General features: G+C 48.6%; 1 protein-coding gene across 1 annotated transcript; it reads right to left on the bottom strand.

Moving 5' to 3' along the window:
• Window positions 1-1042: 1042 nt before the first annotated feature.
• DNAAF2 (dynein axonemal assembly factor 2) lies at window positions 1043-21488 on the bottom strand. Its single transcript, XM_054161627.1, has 3 exons — window positions 19560-21488; window positions 4556-4702; window positions 1043-1887 (listed from the first exon to the last, which is right to left on the bottom strand). The coding sequence occupies exons 1-3, from the start codon at window positions 21216-21218 to the stop codon at window positions 1336-1338; spliced, it is 2358 nt and encodes a 785-aa protein (XP_054017602.1). The 5' UTR covers window positions 21219-21488; the 3' UTR covers window positions 1043-1335.
• Window positions 21489-21538: the final 50 nt, after the last annotated feature.

Raw genomic sequence — 21538 nt, forward strand, 5'->3', positions numbered from 1 at the left:
CCTGGTCCAGTAGGTGGTGTGGGCGTGGCAGTGGGGTTGATGATCTTGAAGGCCCCTTCCAGCCCAAACCATTCTATGATTTGAATGAAAGGCTATGTAGCAAAAGCTCTCCTAGCACCATTTCTCCCCTACTTCCTTTAACTTGTAAGTTAAATGTTCATCTGGGAGCCAGGCTGGTGTTTATTTTGACTGCAAGAAAATGCAGATGCTTTTTCTTTTTTAATCCAGGGGTAACTTCCTATTTTGTAACTTGGATTTTGTAACTGTGTTGGTACTTGCCCCATTTTCAGTGGCACAGGGTTAGTGCCTGTGCCAGTGCTCTTTGATTTCTTCCCACCAGAAGCTGTGTCTCAGAGCTAAGCAGGGTCAAGCCCAACCAAACAAACCCTTCAGCAGGGAAGAAGGTAGAGCAGGAGCTTCTGGCTTCCACTGCACTTAAGAGAAGTAAAACTTAGACCTCATCCTTCCCCTGCACATACATTTAATAGAGAACATCACAGAACCATGAGTAACTCCAGAGCAGCTGGGAAACACTTAACTTTCTTCTAAAGCATGTTTGTGTCTTGTACAACTCAAAAAAAAAAAAGAGAAGTTGTTCCAGGAGCAGTGTGAAAGGAAACTGCAAAGTTTATTATTAGTTGTGTTCTTTAGAGAGCTGAACCAGCCCAGGGCCTGCTGCAGCTCTGGGGAAACTGTTTTTGAGGAGTAAATCTCAGCTAATGGATAAAGTGAATCCATTTTACAAACCCTAGTGGTAGCAGACACGCAAAAAGAGAAACTGTTTTTATTGTAAGTCCAGCTCCCAGACTTGGGGATAGAGTGGTGTGCTGCAGACCTGAAATGACATCCTAGGGTGGGAGACTAATTAGAACTTCTCCATGTAATTAGAAAATTCATTTGATTGCTCAAAACTGCAGGATGAGAGTTGTGGTGGTTATCACAGAGTGAAAGCTCTGAAGGATGATGAATTCTGGCCTGCACAAAGCAGTTCCCCTGGGAGCCAGCGAAGAAAGAGATGTACAAATATACAAATACTCCCAGTGACGCCGCAAGAGACTAAGAAAAAGTTGTAAAAACAGTAAAGATGCATTTTCCTCCCCCAGCAAAGATTCACCTTCAGCTGCACCTTACTTGGAAGTAAAACTGTTTCAGCCCACACCAGTTTAGAAAAATCCAACCTGTCAATGTCAAAAAATATTAGCAAATATTAAACATATTGACAGAATCCAGTTTCAGTAGGAACTTGTGTTCTGCTCCTAGCCCTGAAGTCCTAAAGCAGAAGGTGGAAGTGGCAGAAAGCTTCAAAAAACAGAAGGAAATCCTCAGATAACTAAACTAGTCCAAGTCATACAGGAACTCATTCTGAAACACAAATGGGCAGCGCCTCGCGTGGACCCGAACGACCTGCACGCTCCCATCCTCTGCGTTGACCTCTCGCAGGGCTGGGGAGGGTGCTCGGTTGTGCTGGTTCCCCTGTGTTGATCCTGAGGGTGCAGCCCCTTCATCTCCAACCCCTTCCCCCTCCCCTCCTGCTTGTTTGTCAGGGCCCACTGCCACCGCAGCTTCACCCACTTTCACAGCACCATTTAAAGCTGGTTCCTCTCTGGTAGACTGGTCAGGAGTTGCTGAACCCGTGTCAGAAAGTTCATGCTGCAAACAATGGTGTGAACTACAACCTACTTTTCCCATTGTTTCAGCTGCTGCAGAAGGTGTGGAAGTTGTGCTGGTTCCTGCAGCACGTTCTTCTTCGCCTGTCTCCGCTGGGGTACAGTTTGTTTCTGCCTTTGTCTGGGGGCAGTTGCTGTTTGGCTCTTCAGCAGGATCGCCTCCTGAGCTGCTGAGCATTGTTCCTGTTCCATCCTGGTCAGAGCAGGCTGCTTCCTGAGGCTGCCAGAAAATAAATAGGTTGGTTTCTGCCTGAAACAGGCCAAGATACTTGTTTCCACAGCAGGCTGAGGGAGGTTCTCCTACTCCCATACGCTGCACTAGTGAGGCCAGCTCTGGAGTATTGTGTCCAGATCTGGACTCCCCATTTCAAGAGACAGGAAACTACTGGAGAGAGTCCAGTGGAGGCTGGGAAGATCTCTGTGAGGAGGAAAGGCTGGGAGACCTGGAGCTGTTGAGCCTGGAGAAGAGCAGCCTGAGAGGAGATCTTCTCAGTGCTCACCAAGAGCTAAAGGGTGGGGAGCAAGAGGATAGGGCCAAACTGTTTTCAATGGTGCCTAGTGACAAGAGGGAACAGACATAAACTGGAACCCAGGAGATTCCATCTGAAGACAAGGGAAAACTTCTTGGTATGAGGGTGCTGGAGCTGAACAGGCTCCCCAGAGGGGTTGTGGAATCTCCTCTGGACAGATTGCAAACCCACCTGGCCATTGTGATCCTGAGCAAGCTGCTGTGGGTGGCCCTGCTGTAGAAGGGAGATTGGACTCCAGAGGTCCCTTCCATCCCCTACTAGTCTGTTACTCTGTGATTCTCAGGCCAAGTCAATTCATTGCTGAGGTTTCCTGGTCCTGTCTGGCACGTGCGCATGAGTGGCAGGGAGGCCATTTGCCTGCCGAGGGTTTCCTCTGCCATAGGAAGTGCTGCTGGGCTGCTGCCAGGTGTTCACAAAGAACAGTGAAGACCAGCCAGTCACCACACCCAGGCTGTTCTCCAGAACTCAGGGGCCACCAAAAGAGACAAGGGATCTATACTCTCATTCCAAGAACTGTGTTTTAACCTTGCAGTTAGTGAAAGTCCCCTCCTGTTGTGGTGAGTGAGCTGCCTTCCTGAATCATCCCAAGTGAGCAAATCCAGGAACTGCTGTGGTTTGCCTCAGGAGAGCATGAGCTCTGAAACCTGGTGCTGTCAAAACAGCAGTTACCGAATTTCACCATCAGCCAGTGACTGCTATAGCAAAAAGCAGATGGTAACTTCTTGTTCTATCAGTGGGCAGCCAGGATCAGGCAGACATCCATCCACAAGCTCTGGGTTCATGGATTCTATCACACCCTCAGCCCTCTCTGGCCCAAAAAATCACTGTCCACTCCACCCCAAGAAGTGAAAAACACCACTAGTGAGTCCTCAGCACTGGATGACTCACCCACATGAAGGTGTGGTGATGTAAGGTGTCTCAGCTGCCCTTCCTCAGGTACCAAACACACTCAGCTCCTCTCCAACAATTTGAACTTTCAATTTTCATGTACAACCCACACCAGCTACAGAGATTAAGCCTGCCAAGTAATGCTGGAGCCGCTGTTTTCAGGGTAAACTCAGTCCTCCAGCTTAGTTCCAGAGATCACATACTTCATCTGAACTTGCTTTCCAAGAAACCATCTCCAACATTAACTCTACCTGCAGTCTCCAGTTTGTGGCCACAGAAGGAACCTGGTTGTCCCTGCATATAAAGCTTCCCTTTAAACAAAGTTCTACCTGAATTACTGACACCAAGAAATCTTAGTCAGTTTGGGGAGGGGGTGTTACCTCACCTTTTCCTCTCTGCAAAGCTTTTTTTTTTTCTTCATTTGTCCATCTCCTGGTTTGCAAAGGGATCTCATATGAGTGCTTTATCAGGCTCCAGAGACTTTCTGTCCTTTATATGCACAGAGTGACTTTGGAAGCCTGATCAAAGCCTTAACCATCATAAGTGGTGAATTTGAGACAAGCCACAAACAACCAGACCTGGAATGGTTCCAGGAGTGGGGCATCTCCCACCTCTGGGCAACCTGTTCTAGTGTCTTACCACCCCTGCTGTAAAGGATTTCATCCTAACGTCCAGTCTAAATCTATCCTCTTCAAGCTTCAATCCATTCCCTCTTGTCCTATGACTAAAAGCCTTTGTAAAACGTACCCCCCACCCCCGGCTTTCTTGTAGGCCCCTTCAAGTACTGGAAGACAATGAGACCCGATTCATCAAAGACATAATCCTCAAGGTTTTCTCTACCTGTGCAATAAGGCACAGAGTGAAGCAGTGGCAGTGACTGAGCACCCTCTGTCCATTTTCAGGAGCCCTTTCCACTCCCAATAGCAAGTTTCTTTGCCTCTGCACTCCCTCCTAACCCCAAGTCCCTCTGGGTAAGTTCACTTCTGGCTACCAGACACCCAGAAAGATATGCATACAAAAGATGGCTTGTCTTAACCATGGGCTGCAGTACTGCAGCCCAAACTCCTGGGTATTTGGAAGATGTGGATTGTTCACTGCTTTATTTCCATTTTAAGAGCATCCTGGGGTTTATTCCGATGACATCATTTGTTTGCAGCATGTTGTCAGCAGCTCTGACCTTGAAGGACCTGGAGTTTTAGTGCATGTGTGCCATGGTGTATTCCTGCTGTCTCTAGTGATTGTATCACAGTTCTCCATGAACTTTAATGAAATGTAGTAGGTTTTGATCCCATGGTCACATTAAATGGCACAGACATTAGCCTGTGTCTCTAACCTGACATTTATACTCTCAAAACACAGCCCACCCATGGCCTTCCCTGCTACATCAAGGCAAAACAGAAACAAAGGTCAGATTTGATAGGACCTTGCTGAAGAGCATACATCAGTAAGTACCGCTGCCAGGCTCCTTACCTTCAACCTGATTTGAATCCTGTCCTCAGTAAAATCAAGGGCTTCAATTAACGGCTGACTTTCCAGTGTTGATTGGGAGCAAAAGGAAGGGCGCAGCACAGTGTCTAGAAATCCATCAATGTTTTCTTCACTGACAAACAGCCTTTCCTAAAATAAAATATTTTTTAAAAAGCAGGTTACATTCTTTCCATACTGCACTTCAGAGGTAGTGGAGCAAGAAACTCACTCCAGACACAGGGGCCTACTGGGAAGAGTCCAGCAGAGGCTACAAAGATGCTGGGCACTGGAGCATCTCTATGAGGAGGGAGGCTGAGAGACATGGGGCTGTTTAGCCTGGAAAAGAGCAGCCTGAGAGGGGATCTGATCAATACTCAGCAGAAGCTAAAGGGTGGGGGCAGATGACAGGGCCAGACTCTTCTCAGTGGTGCCCACTGAGAGGAAAAGGGGCAATGGGCACACACTGGAAACCAGGAGGTTCCATCTGAAGATGCAGAGAAACTTCTTCGGTGTGAGGGTGCTGGAGCCCTGGAGCAGGCTGCCCAGAGAGGCTGTGAAGCCTCCTTCTCTGGAGAGATGCCAAACTCAGCTGAACAGTGTGATCCCAGGCAAGCTGCTCTGGATGACCCTGTCTTAGTAGGGGGGGTTGGACTTGATCTTCAGAGGTCCCTTCCAACTCTCTCTCTCTCTCTCAATACATTACTAATACATACATAAAAACTCCCTCTGAGCAATGATTTCCACCATCCTCACCTGTCTGAACATCTAGAAGTTGTTATGCTTTTAGGGATTTGCTTCAGACTCTTACTTCAGGAAAATGCAAACATTACCTTGGATCTGACCTTCTAAAGCCAAGGCTATGAAACATGCATGGCTATATCCATTTCACATCCAGACACAGAGGCCGGTCAGATCTCCCTTTGGGCAAGCAGAGACACCCACTGGAACTGTGAAGAGGTATCCACAAAATATCAGAATGCTTTGGGTTGAAGGGACCTTTAAAGGTCATCTAGTCTAACCCCTCAGCAGTAAGCAGGGACATCTGCACTAGAGCAGGTTACTCAGGTCAAGAGCAGAGTTTGGGAGACGTTTTGAAGCTGTTAACATGCAGTTCACAAGCAACATGAAACACGTTGCTACAGGTTTAAAAATTTAAATCAGTTACATGTAATTAAAGGTCCTCAAGTATATCCTGGAGGGGCTGTTTCCTAAGAAGTACAGAGCTTTCCCTGAACTCATATGCTTCCTAAATCATCTGCTGTAGGCCACATGTAAGGACAGACAAGAGTTGTTAGGGCTAGGCCAGCCACGAGATGAGCAACAGACACTCTATGAATGCCTTTTCTTTCCCAAAGGGAAGAAAAAGGGGGAAAGGGAGAGAGACTGATGGAGTGGGAAAGACAACTGAAACAGCTCAGACACTGGCGATGGAAGAAGAGGCTTGAGCCTGGTGATCCCTTAGCATGAGGCCATCAATGAGATGCAATCCCTGTTTGGGCAGTTGAGAGTCACCCGTCCTGTCCACTCTTCCCCACAGGAGCCACCTCTGCCTTCCTGCCCCTCAATGTGAGGCACAAACTGTGTCATTGTCCTCGGTGTGCAGAGGAGCAAGTCTCAAGGAGAGCCCTTCTGCAGCCCAGCCCTTGGCAGGAACTCTCCACATCAGCTTCTCCCTGCTAGAAGCAGCCTCTGGCTGCCCTGACCTTCAGAAAGCGCCTCACTGAGCAGAGCCTGAGCTGGAAAGTCACAGCACTGACCAGAATCAGTTCTAACTCAAACCAGTGCAGCACAACAAAAAGGGCCTGTCTTAGAGGATTGTTTTTATGTTCTGTGAATCACTTTGTTCAACAACCAATTGTTTAGTTGGAAATAGCAGGGAAAAGTTGCAAATCATCTACTTTAAGTCACACTTCTCAACTTCTCCATCCAGTTCTAGCCTCTTTTATCAAGCCAATGAAAGTTAGGTTCAATTATCACTGACATCTTGCAGACTGAGAAGCAAAAAGGCAATTCTGCACATTTTTGACCCCCTGTGGATGTAACCTTATGCACAGCCAGATGCTGCACTGTGTCTAAGGTACAGAATTTAACTGTCATCCTAAGAAAACAATTCCACAGGGGAAAAACAAACCGTCCTCCTAATTTTTTTCCACTGTTTATGTTAGAAATCACAATATTAAAGTCCTAACATACCTATTGCTGAGTTTCCAAGCCAAAGGATTGAGTTCATCTCTATACAGAAAAACAAAAAGTGCAGGCAAACAAAATTAGATGCTGTGACAGTCTGGGAAAAGATTAAACTGTAACAGGGTCACTCTGAAAGAAACCCCCCAGTAACACTTATTTTTTTGCACTTTCTAATACAAAACGCAAAATATTTACTCCCTCATTCAATTTCCTTTCTTGCCTGCCAGAAAGGGACCTTGACAGTGCTTTAGGCTTGACAAAGACTCTGCAAAGTTCAAGAGAAGGTGTCAGAGGAAAGAAACAAGGCAGAGAGTACAGGCAAAAAAAAAATATCTGTGCAGCACCAGAACTCCCACAGGCTCATGAACTGGATCACCAGCAAGGCCTTGGACAGCACAGGAGATAGGTTTCCACCTCCACAAGTATCGCTTTGCCCACACATCACAGAACAGCTCAGCTTCCCTCTGCGGGGGTTGTGGCATGATGCAGAGTGATGGAGGTTCAGCCATCCTGCCACCCTGCCGTGCTTCATGGAATCATAGAACAGCTTTGGTTGGAAAACACCTTTAAGATCTTGCATTCCGACCACTAACCCAGCACTGCCAAAACACACCGGGTTTTGGGTCTCAGCAATCTTGCTCTGCAGAGTGAGAGAAAGGTTTGGGTTGGAAAGGACCTTTCAAGGCCATCTAGTCCAAGCCCCCTGGAGTCAGCAGGGCCATCTGTAACTAGAGCAGATTGCTCAGAGTCCCAAACAACCTGACCTGGAATGGTTCCAGGGGTGGGGCATCTAGCACCTCTCTGAGCAACCTGGGCCAGGGACTGACCACCCTCACTGCAAAGAATTTAGTCCTTCTCTGCAGTCTTAGGCTCCCTCTTTCAATTAAAACCCATCACTCCCCGTTCTGTCACAACAGGCCCTGCTCAAAGTCTGTCCCCACTTTCTTCTCCATCCCTTTAAGTACTAAAAGGCCACCACAAGGTCTCCTTTGAGCCTTCTCTTCTCCATTCTGAACAACCCCAACTCTTTCAGCCTGTCCTCACAGCAGAAGACTTCCAGTCCTCCCATCACTGGCATGGCCTCCTCTGACCTTGTTCCAAATCCCTATGGATCTTCAATTCTCTCTGTTCTCCTGGATCACTGTGAATGTGAGCAAATCTCTTTACCTCCATTTGTTCCTAAATAAACTGAGGAAAACAATCTTTATCCTCTCTGAACCTGCATTTGTTATGTCTAGTGAGAGCAGAAGTCTTTTATGAAAGGACTCACTCCCTGCGCATTTGTGCTTTTAACAGAGTTGGTGCCTCACCTTGTTCACATCCATAAGCAGCATAATAGGAAGAAATCACAGGTACAGAATCATAGAATCAATAGGGTTGGAAAAGACCTCAAAAATCATTGAGTCCAACCTGTCACCCAAGACCTTGTGACTTCTAAACCATGGCACCAAGTGCCACGTCCAATCCCCTCTTGAACACCTCCAGGGACCGTGACTCCACCACCTCCCTGGGGTGGAGATCACCTGGAAATCAGGTGAGAAGATGCTTGAAAAGCAAAAAGGTTGCCAGAAGTTTTCTGTTAGGTCTGAACATAACAAATCACATCCTTACATGGTTTTGAAGTGACTTTAACCACAGGGTCATTTGCAGAGCTATTGCCTCAGAAGTCAGTGCCGTGGAGAACCAGCAGCAAGTGGGGGAGGGAGTGCTCTGCCACAGGGCTCAGTACCCAGGGCACAAAGGAATGGCTTCATGGAAGCACTGCTGAGAAAGCAGGAGATAGTTTACACTCACCAAAGCAGAGAAACAACAAAGAGAAGCAGCATGACCCTTGGGAGAGAGCTTCAAACAGAAAGTGCCTCCCCGGTCAGGTGTGCAAGTGTACTATGAGATGAGAGTGCCAGCAAACGCAACTTTGTACTTTAGCAACAAACCCAGGAAATTATTCTGAAGAATTCTCTTCCTGATTAAAAAAAAAAAAAAGAAGGTTTGAAGGTTTTCTTCACAGAAAATACTGTTAAAAAACAGAATGGAAGGTCTACTGATCACAGATTCACAGGCAGGTAAGGGGGTTGAAGTTACCTCTGGAGATCATCCAGTCCAAAACCCCTGCTAAAGCAGGGTCACACACAGCAGCTTGCCCAGGATCACAATGTCCAGGTGGGTTTGCAATCTCTCCAGAGGAGGAGACTCCACAACCTCTCTGGGCAGCCTGCCCCAGTCCTCTGCCACCCCCTCAGGATAGTTTTTCCTCATGTGTAAGTGAAACCTAATGGGTTCCAGTTTGTGCCCATTGTCCCTTGACCTGTCACTGGGCACCACTGAAATGAGTCTGGCCCAATCCTTTTGCCCCCCCACCCTTCAGCTATTGATCAGCATTGAGAGGATGCCCTCTCAGGTTGCTCTTTTCCAGGCTAAACAGCCCCAGATCAGCATTGCAGATGTGAATAAAAACTGCCCATGATGATGTCCCCATCACTTTGACTAATGACTATAAACCTTTGTGACCAGTTTCACCAGCTCAACACCATATTCCCAGAGCACGACACTTAGATTTCAAGGAAGGATTTAAAATGTTATCACAGCAGCCTGACATCAATCACAGCACCTTGTGCTGGACATACAAGCCATGCTGTTTGTTATCAATATAATGATTATCATTAGCCTGCTCGGCCAGCCTGTGATGGTAACTCAGCCTCTGCATTCATGGTGAGCATAGCCTGAGGCATTTATATCACTGCAGATGTTATCAAAGCACAGACCTTGAGAAAAAAAAAAGACTGAGGAATTTATTTTAAAGCCTGTTTGCTCTGGCTTGGAAGAGCAGCAGAGGACAAGCATCTGCAGATGATTTCAATGACCCTGGAACATAATTCTTCACTTTAAAACAGTTTATTTGCTGGTATTTATGATACTCTCTTAGCAACTCAGAATTGAATTTATTTTTCCCTGCACATGCTGTCATCTGCTGTTTGGTACACATTTGTTTCTCCTTGTGACTAAACTGAGACCATATTAACATAAACGTTAGCAGGAATTACTTTGGTTTCTAGACCACTTCATCATCCCAAACTGTCCTTGTACTGCATGGTGCTGACAGCCCAGGGCAGCAGCACTGCCAGCAGACACTGTGTGAAGCTACTGCTCCCAGGGCTGCCCTTGGCTCTCAAATTGTGGAATCATAGAATTGTTTCAGTTGGAAAAGTCCTCTGAGATCATCAAGTCCAACCATTGACCTACACATCACCATGGCCAATAAACCATGTCCTGAAGTACCATGCCCACACGTTTCTTGAACACGTCCAGGGACAGCAACTCCACCACCTCCCTGGGCAGCCTGTTCCAATGCCTGACCACACTTGCAGGAAAGATATTTTTCCCAATATCCAACCTAAACCTCCTCTGGCACAATTTCAGGCCATTTCCTCTTGTTCTATCACCTGACACTATGGAAAAGAGACCAATCCTCACCTCACTCCAGTCTCCTTTCAGGGAGTTGTAGAGAGCAATGAGGTCTCCCCTCAGCCTCCTTTTCTTCAGCTCCCTCAGCTGCTCCTCACAAGCCCTGCTCTCCAGACACTTCACCAGCTTTGTTGCTTCTCTATGGACATGCTCCAGCACCTCAATGTTCTTTTGGAGAGAGGGGCCCAAAACTGAACCCAGTATTCAGGGTATGACCTCACCAGGGCCAAGTACAGGAGCATGATCACTTCCCTACTCCTGCTGGTCACACTATTCTTGATCCAGTTTGTTCTGCAGATTATCCGAAGTCATAGCTAGTTACCATCCAGAGTCACCTCCCACACAGACTGCAATTAAAAATCAGGATGGATTTCAAGCTTAAATTATTTGCATCTCTTCTGTAATGAGAAGCTGATGCGAATATGAAACAGGACTTGGATCTCCAGGCATCTCTGTTTGCGGGATCCCACTGCAAACCAGCTCAGCATGAGAACTGGAAGCTCTCAGTTTTGGCAAATTAAAGCACCTATACTGGGGGTGAAAAGTTTATTATAAGGTGTCCATGCCTGCAAAGATTAAAGAGCTCAAAAGAAGCTTTCGTGAGCTTAATCAGGAGGTTAATAATGTTTCCTGACATGACTGTTCTGTGTAAGCACATTATTCCCATAATGGATCTACCAATTAAAGGCTACTCAGAAATTAGTTTGTTTTATGGCAGTAGCAAACTAATTATATTTCTTAATGGAGTTTGGGAAAGAGATTACTTGGAAATTTAAAAAAAAAAATAAATTAAAAATATCTAACACTAAGTTTGTTCTGTTCTCTTTTTCCATCCTCCCCTGACCTCCCAAAAAATTCACTCAGAGTCCTAAAATGCTGAGCACAGAGTTAACGGAACCAAAAATAAACTGTTGTAGGATTAAGCACAACAGGGCCAGTTTCCGGCAGCATCTTCGAAGACATGACCCCTTCCTATTAACTCTTTGGGGCAGCTTTGAAGTGGGAAATTATAACCCTGGCTTTCAAAGGAAGCATCTAACACAACTCAAAATAGCTTGAAATAAGAGCAAAAGCCTGGAGAAGTGTGGAAATAAGGGCAAAATAGCTTGGAAAAATGGGGGGGGGGAAAACCAACCTTGGAATAACATGGAAATTAGGCCAAAACATCTTAGAAAAGTAGCTTGGAATAGCATGAAAATAAGGGCAAAATAGCTTGGAAATTAGGGCAAAACCCTGGAACCATGTGGAAATAAAGGCAAACCCGTGAAATAACTTGGAAATAAGGGCAAAAAGCAGCAGTACAGCTAGCTCTGTTTGGACTTGCAAGCATAGCACAGTACCTATTCTGCTCTCTGGTAAGGATTTCGCTCTAAAAGATGGCACAGAGTTAAACCACAGATGTATCTTGTACTTCCCAACGCAGCTCCTGATGTTTCATGCTTGACTGACCCTCAAACCAAGGCATACATTTATCCACAAGAGCCCTAATTCTGAGATCACTGAGCACCAGGGCAGCCCTCGCATGACCCCATAGCCCACAGAAGCACATCTAGCCCACAAGCCTTTTCCGCACACTCTGTGTCGGAAGCATCAGAGCTCTGCCACTCACAGATGACTTTTCTCCAGAGAGTAAGTGGCCTCTCGGCAGCCCCAGCACGGCTGGAGAACATGGAATCTGCTTGGACAGCACATACAAGACAAATACTGTGTTAAATGAGATAACAAGAGAATTAAGCACAAAACTGACAGACCCTCTATTGTAAAGACTAAAAAGCGTTCCCATGCAGGGTGTGTGCAAACAGGTCACAGGAGGTGTTAGTTTCTCTTGGAGGAGCTACCCTACACAATACCTATTGCCAAAGCAGAAGACACAAGTCCAGCGGTTAGAATACAACGTGACAGTCAATGTATGCAGTGAGCAAAGGTCAAGGGCTTCAGTGTTATTTACTGATTGCTTTCTAAAGAGAAAAACAGTAAGAGCTTCCAAAGGATCTCCTTGACAAGGTGCTGGTGGCTGTACCAAGCAGAAAAATCACACTTCATTTTTCATGCTCAGTAACACACTCAACTAAAATATTCTCCATGAAGGCATCAACATTCACACAGAAGTCACACAAAGCTTTTGTATCACTATGCAGTTCCCTCTTAGGTACCTACATAATCCTCACAAAGAGCAAAACTAAGGCTTAGTTCAAGCCATGATGTGATCAGGAATCCCAGCACAGTGGGGATTGGAAGGGACCTCTAGAAACCATCCAGTCCAACCCCCCTGCTAAAGCAGGGTCACCCACAGCAGCTTGCCCAGGATCACAATGTCCGTGTGGGTTTGGAATCTCTCCAGAGGAAGAGACTCCACAACCTGCTCCAGGGCTTTGCTTCACACCAAACAAGTTTCTCCTCCCGTTCAGATGAAACCTCCTGGGTTTCAGTTTGTGCCCATTGACCCTTTTCCTGTCACTGGGCACCACTGAGAAGAGTCTGGCCCCATTCTCTTGCCCCCACCCTTTAGCTATTCATCTTCATTGTGAAGATGCCCTCTCAGGGTACTCTTCCCCAGGCTAAACAGCCCCAGCTGGCTCAGCCTTTCCTTCTTACAGAGATGTTCCAGGCCACTCAGCATCTTTGGAGCTTATACTGGGTTCTCTCCAGTAGTTCCTGGTCTCTCGTGAACTGGGGAGACCAGAACTGGAGCCACTATTCCAGGTGTGGCCTCACTAGGGCAGAGTACAGAATGAGGAGAACTCCCCTCAAGCTGCTGGCCACACTCTTCCAAATGCACCCCAAGAGACCATTTGCCTTCTTGGCCACAAGACCACAGTGCTGGATCATGGTGAACATGTCCACCACAACTCCCAGGTGGACTATAATATGACAAGACAAACACAACTCTGCACTTGGGCAATAACCAAATACTTGGAATAACATTTTTTTCATATGGTGTTAGGAAAGTATCATCTTGAGTCATAATAAAGCAGAGTAAACTTCTCCCTGCTGTGCTCTGCAGACCAGGCATAGGGTTTACATGAGTTAAATCTTGACATTCTCCCTGACAGAACACAGGCTTTTACGACAAAAGGGATTCTGACCCCAGGAAGAGCGAGCACGCATCCTCCATACAAAGTCACTTCAGTCTACTGAGAAGGGTGGAAAGGATGTGGATCAGCATGAAAGGGAATTATTACTTTAATCAATCTTCTTCTAATCACATGAAAATGAGCACACATGACCCCAAACTGGCAGGCAGAATTAATTATCCACCAAACATGTTTCACAGGCTACTACAGCTGAGCCTCCAAGTCTCAGTAGTTCAAACACACCCACAAAAAAACTGGTTTCTGTTAAGAATTGTGTATTTCACTCCAGGAAACCAAACACTAAAAGACAACTCTTTACCAAGGCATGATTTCCACAACTGCCCAACTCCAGCTCTGCCCTAAACCAGGAAATTCTGGGACATGTTGTTCTCGGAAAGCTTGTCTGGCAGGCTTACAGATTTTAGTAATGGTTACTGAACTCTCAACCAGTCTTTTTTCATCAGTTATTCCCAAGGCTCTTTTGTCTTAAGCTGAAGGGAAACTCTCTGATGAAAGTATTTCCTAGGCTTGAGCTCAGAGGGTTTAAATAAATGGAATTGGGAGATTTTGAAACTATTAGTGGATAGAACAAGAGGAAATGGCTTCAAGCTGCACCAGAGCAGGTTAGGTTGGATATTAGTAAAAATTTCTTTACTGAAAGAGTGGTCAGGCATTGGAACAGGCTGCCCAGGGAAGTAGTGGAATCACTCTCCATGGAGGTGTTCAAAAAATGTGTAGACATGGCACTTGGGAACACAGTGTAGTGGTCATGATGGTGTTAACAGTTGGTCTGGATGATCTCAGGTGTCTTTCCAACCTTAATGATTCTATGAAAATAATGGAGGGAGCAGAGCCCACAGCTGATCTTTCAAGGGCAAGAGCAGACAGCAAATCCGGCAGTAGGAAAGCCAAGCAACTTTCCCTCTAGAAAATCAGGGCCTGGAGCAAGCACTGCAGGAAGATCAACACCGTGTGGTCTCTGGTACAGCAACCAAGCACGATGCCAATGACAAAAGATGACTTTTGAACCCCTGAAATATGTGACTCTGGCCCACAAAGTCCAGAGTTACAGAATCTTTATTTTTAAAGGGTTTCTGAAGGGCAGGTGTCAAGAAGAAGGGGCCAGTCTGTTTTCAGTGGTGCCCTGCGATAGAACGAGGAACAATGGACATAAACTGTAATGCAGGAAGTTCCATCTCAACATGAGGAAAAACTTCTTTACTGTAAGAGTGATGCAGCCCTGGTGCAGGCTGCCCAGAGAGGTTGTGGAGTCTCTTTCTCTAGCTTTCAAAACCCACCTGGACGTGTGCAACCTGCCCTACATGATCCTGCTTTGGCAGGGGGGTTGAACTAGATGATCTCCAGAAGTCCCTTCCAACTACAACCATTCTATGATTCTGCTCACCTTAACAAATGTATAGGCACTATGGCTTAGCCAAGGAAACTACACATAGAGAAAGGGAAGCAATGGTTGCAACCATTCATAAGCAGCAAGGGCTCAGAGTTAGAACAGAGCTGACTATTGTGTGGTGAAGCAGTAAAACCAAAGCAACATCAAGGGCTATCAGCACCTCAAAAGGCACAGCTAAAGTCCAAACAGGACAGTTACACCACAAAATCTTGCTGAAAACAAGCGCATGCTGGGGTGGGAATTCAGACTGCTCAGCATCTATGGAAACTGAACTCTAAATAGATCATCTTTCAGCGCAGGGATTCAAACGTACATGACCACAAAAGGAAAACCAGTCCTTGAAATTCTGTTTCGAGATCAGCATCCTAAGGACAAGTTCAACTCATTCTTCTAACAATACCTCTGTCAGACCAATTTCCAAGAAGAAAAGAGGCCAGCGAGATAAGAGGAACATCAGAAGCAGGCAAGGCAGGGCTGCACAACTACCCACACTGCTATTGTGCAGAGGATCTGGGCAGGGGCGTACAGACAATCCCAAGCCGGCGATGCGCTGCGCACAGGCCAGGGACCAGGCAAGATGCATTCTGCTCACGTGGGCAACAATTAGCGCAATGCGATTTCCTGGCTGCCGTTAATGAGAGACAATTACATAGGCAGCCTAACAGGGTGCTGCAAGAGCCACCAGGGCAGGTTCACTGTGAGCCAGGCACATGCTCTTGTGGCCAAGAAGGATCACAGTCTCCTGGGGTGCATTCAGAAGAATGTGGCGGGCAGGTTCTCCTCCCCTTCTGTTCTGCCCTAGTGAAACCACACACCTGGAATACTGGCTCCAGTTCTGGTCTCCCCAGTTCAAGAGAGACTGAGAACTATTGGAGAGAGCCCAGTATAAGCTCCAAAGATGCTGAGGGGCCTGGAACATCTCTGTGAGAAGGAAAGGCTGAGCAAGCTGGGGCTGTTTAGCCTGGAGAAAAGTAGCCTGAGAGGGCATCTTCTCAATGGAGATCAATAGCTAAAGGGGAGGGCAAGAGGATGGGGCCTGACTCAGGTGCCTGGCAACAGGCACAAACTGGAACCCAGGAGGTTTCATCTGAACAGAAGGAGAAACTTCTTCCATGTGAGGGTGCTGGAGCCCTGGAGCAGGCTGCCCAGAGGTTGTGGAGTCTCCTTCTCTGGAGGGATTCCAAACCCACCTGGACATTGTGATCCTGGGCAAGCTGCTGTGGATGACCCTTCTTCAGCAGCGGGGTTGGACTGGATGATCTCCAGAGGTCCTTTCCGACCCCCACCACAGTAGGGTTCTGTAATTATGCAGGCAGCCTAACAGAGTACTGTCACAGCCACCACGGCTCAAGCTATCATCCAGTTGGGCATATTTCTGAAGTAACTTACCCAACAAGGAATCTGTTCCCTGAAACAGCACAGAAACTCTTGGTTTCCAGTAAGAAGCAACTTCCCAGAAGATAGTGGAGTAGGAATTTCATATCTGTGAAAACCACTGGCCGCTTCTTCTGGCAATGCTGCTGCAGGAGAGGAGATTATAAACAAGCAGGCTGCAGGGTAGCTGGGAGGTGCAAGATAAAATTCCTGCTCGCCTCGGCCTCTGAAAGCTCCCTGAAGTGATTAAACGGGGCACTGCTACTGTGGGCACTCCTCAAACACTCTTCTGTGACTGATGCAACTCCTGGCAGACCTCAATGCATGAAGTGTAACTCTGATTTATAGAGCAAGATCCAAAGGAGGAAAAATGCCAGGGATGACAGCAGACAAATTGAAGGAGTCAACAGAAGCAGAAGAGAAAGTACCACGAGCAAATAGTTAATGGACAGAAGCTGGCATATAATAGTAGCTCTAATTAAATATTAATTTTTCTCACTTCACTCTGAGTGAATGCAGCTATCAGCACTGGCACAGGCACTTCTGGGAAATAGCACAGTTTAAAAAAGGCAAACAGAACCTAAGACTTCAGATTATTTCAGCTGCTTCAGTATGCAGGCCTGGTATCCAAAAGGGCTGCACCCCAGAAGAAATCAATCCTTTTTGGTCTGCTACATGAATGAATGGCTGGCAGGCCTGTGACTAATGCCCAATCTCTTCCTCCTCCTACCCCACCCAAAATATTTTGCAATATATAATAAATTTGGCACGCTCAAAGATGTTGTAACTCATAAAATGGTAATATTGTGTAAAATCTCGTTACTGAATGTCCTTTTAATAATTTTCAATCAAAAGATGTTCCCCCAGCCACAGTGAGGACTGCACATAGCCAATGCTTCCAATCCTCAGACTGAGATCAAAGCGGAAGCATCCATCAGCCACAGAACTAAAGAGATTCTGCAGCAGAATTTCCTGTTCCCAGACTCAGTTCTCAGCCATATCCCACAAAGTGGCTTCCCTTCAAACCTCCGTTCAGGCCTGAACATCACAAAATGAGGAAGCACACAGACACACATGATGGGATTCAGACTACCCAAAAAAGCAGATTAAATGGCTGTAGCTCATACATTTACAGAATGGTTTGGGTTGGACGGGATTTTAAAGATCATCTAATTCCAACCCCCCCTGCCATGGGCAGGGACACCTTGCACTAGACCAGGTTGCTCAAGGCCTTGTCCAGCCTGGCCGTGAACACCTCTGGGGAGGGGACATTCACAACCTCCCCCAGCAACCTGTTCCAGTGTCTCACCACCCTCACTGTAAAAACAATTTCTTTCAAACCATTCCCCCTCATTCTATCACAACAAGCCCTTGTAAAAAGTCCCTCCCCAGCTTTCTTGTAAACCCCCTTCAGATACTGAAAGACTGCTCTAAGGCATCCCCAGACCCTTGTCTTCTCCAGGCTGAACAGCCCAACTCCCTCAACCTGTCCCCACAGAGGAGGTGCTCCAGCCCTCTAATCATCTTCATGGCCTCCTCTGTACCCACTCCAACAGTTTGATGTCCTTATGCTGTGGGCACAGGAACTGTATGCAGTATGCCAGATGTGGCCTCACAAGAGCAGAGCAGATGGGGAGAACCACAAGATACCCCATGCCCTCGGTACTAACACAGAATATGGGTGGTAGTCTGCATGATGGGTTATTTGGCATTGCAGTAGCATACAGTACTTTACCACACCAATTAACAGCAGTGCCCAGTGTCTCATGGCACCACTTGCATGGTCTTGCAGGCTCCTAGTTGGGGCAAACAAAAAGCAGTGCAAATAGTTATCCGAACCACCCACTCCAGCTGGGATGAGCTCCATTCCCACTTGGGATGGAGTAATTAAGATACTCTAAGCCACCATGCCAGTGGATAGATTTCAACCTGCCATTTTTTTTGGACATGTACTCCCATGGTACATTATCCAAACCACAAATGATTGTAGTAAAATACAGCCAGACTACAAATCACAGGACTGAAAGATTATCTAAGAATTGTGCAGCCCTATTCCCTGCTCAGGAGAAGCTGTTTGCATTTCTGAGCTTACAGAGTAACAGCTCTCCACAAAACTCATAAGTGCTTCTTGACAGCAAGAGTGCCACAAGGTGAGCATCCATTGTGGGGACACTGCCAATTCTCAGCAGGCATACCAACCTCCTCCTGCCACAGGCTGCACCACTGCCTAATGGCCCATAAAATGATAGAACAGCTCAACTGGAATCATCTTCAGACTGCTATGATGAACTAGCTTAGTACAATGGCAACAGATAGCAGTCCACAGATGTGGTTTGCTGCTCTACTCTGGTGGAATTAATGAATGTTCCTGAATCTGTTAACTGGGAGTTCTGCCCTTAAATACAGACACAGGTATAGGCCACTCACACATCAGCATTTCATAGAATCATGGAATTTTTTGGTTGGAAGAGACCTACTTACCACAACTTGAGGCCATTTCCCCTTCTCCTATCACTTGTTACTAGGGAGAAGCAGCCAATCCCCACCTGGCTCTAACCTCTTTTGGGGGAGTTCTAGAGAATCAGAACATCTCCCCTCAGCCTCCTTTTCTCCAGAATAAACAGCCCCAGCTCCCTCAGCTGCTCCTCACCAGACCTGTTCTCTAGACCTTCACCAGCTTTGGTGCCCTTCTCTGGACATGCTCCAGCACCCCAATGTCCTTCTTGGAGTGAGGGTCCCAAAACTGAACCTACTATTTGAGGTGTGGCCTCACCCGTGCCCAGTAAAGGGTGAAAATCAGGTCCCTGGTCCTGCTGACCACACCATTGCTGCCAAACCAGGAGGCTGTTGGCCACCTTGGTCACTGGAGAACACATGGGCTCATATGCTGCCCGCTATCAACAAGCACCCCCAGCTCTTTTTCCACTAAGCAGTTTCCAGCTACTTCGTCCCAAGCCTGAAATATTCTTGGCGTTGTTGAGATCCAAGTGCCTTGCTGAACCCCATCCCATTGCTTTGGCCATTGATCTAACCTGTCCAAATTTCACAACACTCTATGCATGTGTGTATATCAGGTGCATTATAAACATCTCCATCCTTCATGTAAATGGACTGCATGAGCAATTTACGTGGCCTCAAGGGCTGATGCTAAAGACACAGGGTGGACTCCATTTTTACTCATCATTTTCCTTAGGAAAAAAAAAAAAAATCAGTACAGGAGGCAAAAGTCACTTCAGTTCCAAAGACAATGTCAGCCCCATGATGTGACCTTTGTTTTGCTCATACAAAGAGCAGCACTGATTAGGTCACTCCACTTACATCCGTAACAGCCCCGTGAGGGAAGCTGTTTCCTTCACTGCCAACTTCTCCTGAGCTCAGCCCGATAACCTAACACCTCCCTGAAACATCACTCACAAATTAATCCAAACAGTCAAAGTCACACAGACCAGTAGCACTCTGGCAGTTTGCCAAAGCAACCTTGCCATTTTGAAGCCATTACCTGTAAAGCGGAGGCATCAAGGCCGAAGTAGAACTTCTCCCAGAGCCCGGTGCTGCCGGGGCCCTTGGTGAGCCCGATGGCAGCATTGTGGGTAGACACGCTAACACTGGTCTCGGGGCACACCAGCGTGTTTGTGGGAGGGAACTGTAAGAAGAGGGCATAGGCACCACTGTCACTAGAGAAACGGAGGCTGTAGTGGTTCGTGCCCACATTCCCACTGAGGCTCTGGGGCTGGATGCCGGGCACACGCAGAAGCAGGGTGAGGGAGGCCTCATCCTGCCGGCACTGGAAGGGCGGGCACATGGCGGCCTCAGCGCTGCCAGAGCCCCGGGGAAACTCCATGTCACCGGGGGCCGGACTCTCGGCAGCGCAAGAAGGGGCTTCCCCGCTGGGAGGGGCTTCTTCGGGGCTGGGAGAAGTGGCGCCAGAACGGGGCGATGGCAGGTCCCCAGCCAGGGATGGCTCGCCGGACTCCCCGTCGCTAACGGGGCCCACTTCACCGCCTGCCTCAGCCGCCGCCAGCTCGCCCGGCCCCTCCGCACGGAGCTCAGCCTCCTCCAGCGGCTCCCTGCCCAGCCCCTCCGCACCGGGCTCGGGCTCAGCCTCCTCCACTGGCTCACCCGGGCCTAGAGACTCCTGAGGGTCGGGCAGCCGCACCACGGGCAGCGTGACCACAAGCTGCCGCTGGGCTTTGTTGAAGGAAGCCCGCCCGCCGCTCTCGTTCACGTCGTAGGGGAGGCGGAGACGCAAGCGGTAGGCGGGACGCTGCGAGTCGAGGCGCAGCTCCCGGTCGCGGATCTCCAGCGTGGCTTCAGCGGCGGAGCGCAGTAGCGGCAGCTCTACCGTCACCACCAGCTCCCGCGGCACCGGGCTGGGCGCAGAGTCGCGGCAGTACCGGTAGTCTTGCAGGTCAACGTAGGAGCGGTGCCGGATGCTCCAGCGCGGCGTGGTGGGACCGCAGGGCTGGGCTGCCGGGGGAGGGGCAGCGGGCGGCGGTGGAGTGGTGGGCGGAAAAGGGAAGGGTGGCAGCGGGAAGTCGCCGTCGGCGGGCGGTGGCGGGGCACCGCCGGGCAGCGGGGTGCGGATGACAGGGGCCTGCGGGACACCCTTATACTTGGTGCCGCGGAGGACGGTGGCGTTGGCGCGGTCGAGCTGCACGGAGCAATGGCGTTCCACGGCCTCCAGCGCCGTGTCGCTGAGCAAGCGGCGGAAGCGGGCGCTGCGGGCAGCCAGGCGGAGAGCGGCCGGGTGGAAAACCACATCGTAGATCAGGCGGCGTTGGCCGCCGCGACCCAGCTCCTCACGGCCCGGCGCCAGGCTGTAGGGCAGGGCCCAGCGGTGGCCGCCGGGCTCGGGGTGAGCCTGAGGCGCCCCGACGTGCGGGTTGCTGCAGACGTTGAGGTAGCAGCGGCGGGAGCCGGCCTGGCTGGTTCGCAGCACGTAGCCCGCTGCGGGGTGAACGAAGCGCACCTCTATGCCGCGTTCCCGCTCCAGGGCCGCCACTTCTTCCTCGTACAACCGCCGCTGCTCCGGGTCGGCCAGCTCCGCCGCGTACTCGGCGAACAGCGCCCGAAACTTCTCATCGCGAAAAGCCCGCTGGAGCCGCTCTGCCTCCTCGAAGCTGAGCTCCAGGTCCTCCAGCCGCCCCGTGGCCGCCATGGCACCGGCCCGGCGCTGCCGTTGCTGTGGAGACACCAAACAAGATGGCGCCTCTGGCCCGTTGCTATAGCGATAGTAAACAAGATGGCGGCGCCGGGCTATTCCGGTCCATCGCTATGGAGAAACCAAACAGTATGGCGGGCTGTCCCCGCGCCGTGCCTCTTAAGTTTCCCGCTTCATTGAATCGTTCAGGCTGGAAAAGACCTTTAAGATCATCGAGTCCAACACTGCCAGGCCACCGTTAAACCATGTCTGTCAGCACCACATCTACACAGCTTTGAAACCCCTCCAGGGATGGGGGCTTTTAATGCTACCCTGGA

Source organism: Dryobates pubescens, chromosome 5 (genome assembly GCF_014839835.1).
Source record: "Dryobates pubescens isolate bDryPub1 chromosome 5, bDryPub1.pri, whole genome shotgun sequence".
NCBI lineage: Eukaryota > Metazoa > Chordata > Aves > Piciformes > Picidae > Dryobates > Dryobates pubescens.